At 47.9% G+C, this 6527-nt stretch overlaps 1 protein-coding gene across 1 annotated transcript; it reads left to right on the forward strand.

Annotated features, from left to right (window-relative positions):
* Window positions 1–3221: 3221 nt before the first annotated feature.
* TMEM158 (transmembrane protein 158) lies at window positions 3222–6082 on the forward strand. The gene has a single exon (XM_034760975.1). The coding sequence runs from the start codon at window positions 3584–3586 to the stop codon at window positions 4406–4408; it is 825 nt and encodes a 274-aa protein (XP_034616866.1). The 5' UTR covers window positions 3222–3583; the 3' UTR covers window positions 4409–6082.
* Window positions 6083–6527: the final 445 nt, after the last annotated feature.

The raw sequence follows: 6527 nt of genomic DNA on the forward strand, positions 1-6527 counted from the left end.
GCTGCTCACTGATAAAGTACAGCAGTGAAACTCCTATTAATACAGGTCTATGAGGCTGTAGATGTGACCAAGAAGTGCAAGATGTGCTATGCAAATGTTTACACAGAAACCTATATAAGTGTGTGACATTGTACTCTATATGATTTTATGAAAATATGCTAATGTAACTGGAATATGCTTCATGCAAAAGGTCTCTTGTAAGGTATCATTACAAAGCTTATAATCTACTGAGTGCGATCATCCTATTTGTATAAATGTACCACTCTTGTATCTGAAACTAGAAATATGAAATATAACTCTGATGGCCTATTGTAATTATGCAAAGGGTGGGCCATTAATGGTGATTTGGAATCTTGATGACTCCCATTAACCAGGACAATTGACTGCAGATGGCTCTGTTTTACCTATAAGTCTGTATACGCGTGTGCTGGCAAGTGGGTAATGAAGTCTTACAGTGACATGTGATCATGTCACCTAAACTGGAATCCATCTTTAACCTGGTGCTTTTCCATTGGGGGTGGGGGAAACCCAGAGGGACAAAGGATTCCCACCTTATACAAAAGATATATAAATGGGTGGAACAGAACAAAGAAGGCAGCCATCATGAGGAATCTCCTAGCTACCACCTGAGCTGGAACAAGGGCTGTACCAGGGGAAAGGATTGTGCCCAGACTAGGAAGGCATCCAGTCTGTGAAAAAAAGTATTGAAACATCTCTGAGGGTGAGATCTTATCTGTATTCAGTTTCTTACTGCATTAGATATAGACTTGCGAGTTTTATTTTATTTTACTTGGTAATTCACTTTGTTACTACTTGGAACCACTTAAATCCTACTTTCTGTATTTAATAAAATACTTTTTACCTATTAATTAACCCAGAGTATGTATTAATACCTGGGGGGGGGGGGGAACAGCTATGCATATCTCTCTGTCAGTGTCATAGAGGGTGAACAATTTATGAGTTTACCCTTTATAAGCTTTATACAGTGTAAAACGGATTTATTTAGGGTTTGGACCCCATTGGGAATTGGGCATCTAAGTGTTAAAGGCAGGAACACTTCTGTAAGCTGCCTTCAGTTAAGCCTGCAGCTGTTTGGGGCAAGTAATTCAGACCCTGGGTCTGTGTTGGAGCAGACGAGCGTGTCTGGTTCAACAAGACAGGGTGCTGGGGTCCCAGGCTGGCAGGGAAAGCAGGGGCAGAAGTAGTCTTGGCACATCAGTTGGAAGTTCCCAAGGGGGGTTCCGTGATCCAACCCATCACAAAGTGTATCTAAAATATATCAAAATATACTGAAAATAGGAGAAATGGAAATATATGGATTGAAAAACTTATTAAAACTAGAGAATCTAAACCAAATGTGAATTTTGTGGCATTTCAGAGCCAGACCTGGATCTAAACTTCATGCCTGACATAGATCTCTACAATGAGCCAAACCAAAAGCCTGGACCTAAACACACCATTTACGTTGGACAAATTCAGGTCAGGACACAAGTCCACTTTGGCACTCAGGTCCATCTCAAATTAAAACCAAGAAAATATTGTTTTGTCTTGATAAGCTTAGGCAATGACTATAGAGGAAAACCATATAGGGCCTGGTTCACTAGCCTTATTCATGTTGCATTGTACCTTACTCAGCTGAGACTACTTCAGTACTACTTCAGTATCAACCTCTCCTATTAGACTGTAAGATCTTTGGGGCAGAGATCCATCATTTTGTTCTATGTTTGTACAGCACCTAGCACAATAGGGTCCTAGTCAATGACTAAGGTTCACAGGCACTATGGTAATACAAATAAATACATCTCCCTCTCCAGGAGAACTTGCTGGAAAGAGGGTGGGGAAGGATAGAGTGGGCAGTCATGGCTCTCCCTGGGGTAGTATAGTTCTGTCCGACCCCCAGTGCAGAGTGGTGGCTAAAGAATGCCACAACTGAGTCCCTATTGTTGTGTTCCTTGTCCACTCCCTGTATCTATTCTTCCTATTATTCTTACTATTATACCCTATCCATTTCTAAGGCTCTGTTAGCCTGGGAACGCTAAGCAGAGTGTCAAAAGTAAAACTATGGTAACTGTCAAATTATAAAACAGCCTGAAGTACAAAATGACACCGAAATTATTATAAAGCTGTCTTTTAAAAATATAAATCTCACACTAACTTAATATAATTGACAGTTTTATGTTTCTTGTAATTGTTTTCTTACTCAAATCTTTTATATAGGGATTAATTGTCCTCCAGCATATGACAGTGGATTAATCATTTATGAGAGTACATTCTCTCTCTCTAAATCAGAGCTGTGAACCTCGAATTGCGGGGCAAGGGCTAGGACCGGGTGATCCTTTCTTTCCAGGTTGCTGGAACTCCCTCTTGTGAACAAAGTATGACTTCCCTCTTTCAGAACAAAGTAACTTAAAGAAATGGATAAAAAAAAATAGCCAGGGGATCAGGCTTGACAGTTTCACAGCATTTCCTATAGTGTTTTTTATTTTTTACTTTCCCTTCTATAAACCCATAAGAAAGGAGCATCTGTAAAGTCAGTTCTCAGATGAACGTCCTTTGTGCTCTCAAAACACAATTCCTCAACACTCCCTTGCCCCCCAAAAAACACTGTGGAGGGATACAGTAGAAGAAACTAAATCGGACAGAATAGCGGGCTGTGGAGTGGAAGGTTGGTCCCTGCTCCTAGTGTCCTACACATTACTTTTGTCTTGGTGCCCATATGGGTATTTCTCATTGTAGTAACATTATTGGGGATATTTGGAGAAAAAGGAAGTGTCCAGGGCCGCTGGAGCCAGTGGAGAATTCACGCCCTTTTCTGCCTCACGCACATTGTTCTGTGCTCTCCTGCTTTCCTCCGGCCAAAGGAAGAGGGAGAGCAATGGCTCCCAGTTTTCACTGGAAGTGCAGATGCTGCTGTTGGGGGTACTGAGAAAGTCTTCAAACCAGGGTGACACCGCATGACATTCAGGTGCCCCCTTCTAAGAAAGCAGATCGGCCCAGCAGACTCCGAATCAGGGGCACAAGAAATATACCCGTGCAAGAAGCTTTAAACCCTGGGAACCGGATTACGGAGGTAGGGGGGACCCAATCCGCGGTCTCAGCCTCTGAGTGCACCCTGGCAATCACGCCTGGCCGGCAGGCGTTGTAGGGACTGGAGAGAATCGCCCTGTGGGGCAGGTGTCCTGGGGCGGGGGTGCGGAGGGAGGGCGCCCTGCCCCGCCCCGCAGAGCAGGGAGGAAGCTGGGCGCGGGGAGCGAGGGGAGCCCTGGCCGTGAGGGAGAAGGGGGCCCGTTCTGAGGGGGTCCCCACGTAGGGAGTGTGAGGGGTGCCTGCCTCTGATGCTGGGGGCAGCCCCGCAGAGCGCCTGAGCCGAGCAGGGCTCCCGCCCGGCCGCTCCTCCCGTCGGGGCTGAGCAGGGGGCGGAGGCGGGCTGCCGAGCTGCTGCCGTCACGCGCGCCTTTTCCCTCAGCCCTTCGCCGAGCAGCAGCGGCGGCCCCAGCCCGGCTCCCACGCCCTCCCCAGCCGGGTGGCGGGCGGCAGCGCCATGCAGCCTCCACCTCCTCCTCGCCGGCTCTGAGTCCATGCCATGCTGCTGCCGCCGCTCCTGCCGGCGCTGCTGGCCGCCTGCCTGCCCCCCTGCCAGGGCTGGAGCCCCGCCGCGGCCGGCGGGGGGCAGGAGGAGCCGGAGCTCTTGCTGCCCCCCATCAACTCCTCCTCGCGCTCCCTGGCCAGCCTGGAGCGGGACCTGCGCGGGGTGGGCGGGCAGGCTGAGGCGGGCAGCCCCAGCCAGGAGCCGCCTCCCGCCGCCGCCGGCCAGCAGCCGCCCCAGCCCCCCGAGGAGGCGCCCTGCAACATCAGCGTGCAGCGGCAGATGCTGAGCTCGCTGCTGGTGCGCTGGAGCCGCCCGCTGGGCATCCCGTGCGACCTGCTGCTCTTCTCCACCAACGGCCACGGGCGGGCCCTCTTCTCCGCCGCCTTCCACCGCGTGGGGCCGCCGCTGCTCATCGAGCACCTGGGGCTGGCGGCGGGGGGAGCCCAGCAGGACCTGCGCCTCTGCGTGGGCTGCAGCTGGGTGCGGGGGCGCCGGGTCGGGCGGCTCCGGGCAGCGGCCGCCGCCTCCTCCTCCTCCTCGCTGTCCGAGCCCGGCCAGTACTGGCTGCAGGGGGAGCCGCTGAATTTCTGCTGCCTGGATTTCAGCCTGGAGGAGCTGAAGGGGGAGCCGGGCTGGCGGCTGAACCGCAAGCCCATCGAGTCCACCCTGGTGGCTTGTTTCATGACTCTCGTCATCATCGTGTGGAGCGTGGCCGCCCTCATCTGGCCGGTGCCCATCATCGCCGGCTTCCTGCCCAACGGCATGGAGCAGAGGAGAAGCACCGCGGGGGCTGCGGGCGCCACCGCCGCTGGCAAATAACCCCCCTCCCACCCCGGCTGGGGCCGCCCTCCTCCGTTTGCTGGGCGATCCGCTCCCGCGGGGCTCCCGAGACTGGGGCGGACGCTGGTGGACTCGCTTCCCCTCCCCGCGCGCTCTTTGTAAACGCTTAACCCGGGGTTGTTGTTGGTGGTGTGTGTGTGTAGCACTTTAAAGCCTTGCCCAAGTTTCTTGGTGTCCAATGCAGGCGAGTGTGGCGGTCGGGGATAGGGTGACCAGACAGCAAGTGTGAAAAATCGGGACAGGGGGTGGGGGGTAATAGGAGCCTATATAAGAAAAAGACCCAAAATTTGGGACTGTCCCTATAAAATCAGGACATCTGGTCACCCTAGTCGGGGGTTGTCTGGGACCTCACGGTTTCTCTGCAATGAATCCTTTGCAGAGCATTGCTCCCTCCCCAGTAGTCAAAGGGATTTGATTTTATTTTCATGTGCCCAAGATTCATAGCAGAAAACGACCAAATCCTGTGTATTTGTTTTCTATATTTAATAGGCGTTTTAAATGGACGTTTTAGTAAAAAAAATAAAAAATAATAATAATTAAAAAAAACCCCCGAAAAACCCTATTCAATTGCAGTTGTTTTAGTCAGAGTAGCTATTTGTATATGAACAAATTTGTCGTAGCAGTTTTATTTACATCAAACGAATCTTTTCTGGCAGGATTTAAAACTGATATATTGTTATTGCTGAAACTGAACTTTAATGAAACTTTTACAATGTATTTCCCATTTCAGATAATGTGTATTTAATATTGTAGTTCTGCGTTACTTGGCTTTTAATACAGAGATTTTCTTTCTGGAAATCATGCTTAGCCTTCTGTTGCTCTGTTTCTCCCAGGATGGGAAAGAAGGGTTCTGCAAAATTCCCAGTTCTCCTAGCTGATCGTGAAGACCATCAATAGAAATGAGGGTCTGTTACATGTGTTATTAGAGGAAATGGATTGATGGTCACCCAAAAGCTTTTTCTACAGTGTTTGCCCTTCTTTCAGAATACAAATAATGGGATCCTGCTTCCATTGGAATTAATCTTCAAAACTTCCACTCACTTCAGGATAAGAATCAGTGGTCTAGATCCTTAAGTGGAGTTCACCAGCATAGCTGCATTAACTTCTATGGAGCTGTGCCCATTTACATGTTCCTTGGGGTCTGTTGACTTCAACAGAGCTAGACAAATACCTACCATCTGAGGATCTGGCCCACTATTTGTACTGTATCCAAACCAGCTGGAAAACAACTCTCTGTGACTCCGACAAAGTGCATGGCTCAAAGCAAGCTCAAATACACTTGCAGAAGGAATTGTAATATAGTACTTCTTTGTGACTTAAAGGGTATGGTCAGGTTGTTTAACCCCAAATTTAGGGGTTGGGTAGGGAAGGAATTATAAACCTAGAATCAGATTTTGACTGGCCCCCTGTATAAAGGGAGAGAGAGGCTGTAAGAAACCTCCTTTCTTGTGTCCCCTACACAGTGGTCAGCCACAACTGATGTCTCTGAAATTTCACATGCCTGAAAAGCTCAGTGTAAATTAAGGAATGATTTTGTTTGAACTTTTTAGCTCTATAAGGGACCATATCCTCTTTGCATTAGCCAAATGAATCGTCCAGCTGAAGTCAATGAGACCAGTTGTGGGAATAAAGCGAACAAGACTTGTGATAAGATTTCTAACTTTTTTGCCAGTGTCAGCATCTTTGATTTCTAGGCACATCTGAGCTCACTCTGATGGCTAATTTAACACGACATGAGCATTTTTGTTTAATTCTTCTAGGGTTTATGTAGATGAGATAAGGCAACTCATATTGGCATGAAAAGTTTGAATGGGTTAAATCCTGTTAGAATTCTGTTTTTGTATTTATTTTACTATTTTTAAACAAGTAAAGGACAGCATTAGTAAAATAAATTTATGCAATATTTTATACCATATGAAATTTGATGAAAGAGAATGCAGAGAAAACAGTATGCTGAGCATACTGGATGAAATAGATAAAATAAATAAAATATATATTTAAAAATCTTATATTTTAGGGGTTTATCCTGCAGCTCTCACTCAGACAATAGGTCCACTGAGGTCAATGGAACCTTATTTTAACAAATATAGGCTCCATT

The sequence above is a fragment of the Trachemys scripta genome, chromosome 2 (genome assembly GCF_013100865.1).
Source record: "Trachemys scripta elegans isolate TJP31775 chromosome 2, CAS_Tse_1.0, whole genome shotgun sequence".
Classification (NCBI taxonomy): domain Eukaryota; kingdom Metazoa; phylum Chordata; order Testudines; family Emydidae; genus Trachemys; species Trachemys scripta.

Excerpts from the sequence above, each read along its gene's own strand:
- TMEM158 (XM_034760975.1), top strand. The coding sequence starts at position 3,584 with ATGCTGCTGCCGCCGCTCCTGCCGGCGCTGCTGGCCGCCTGCCTGCCC.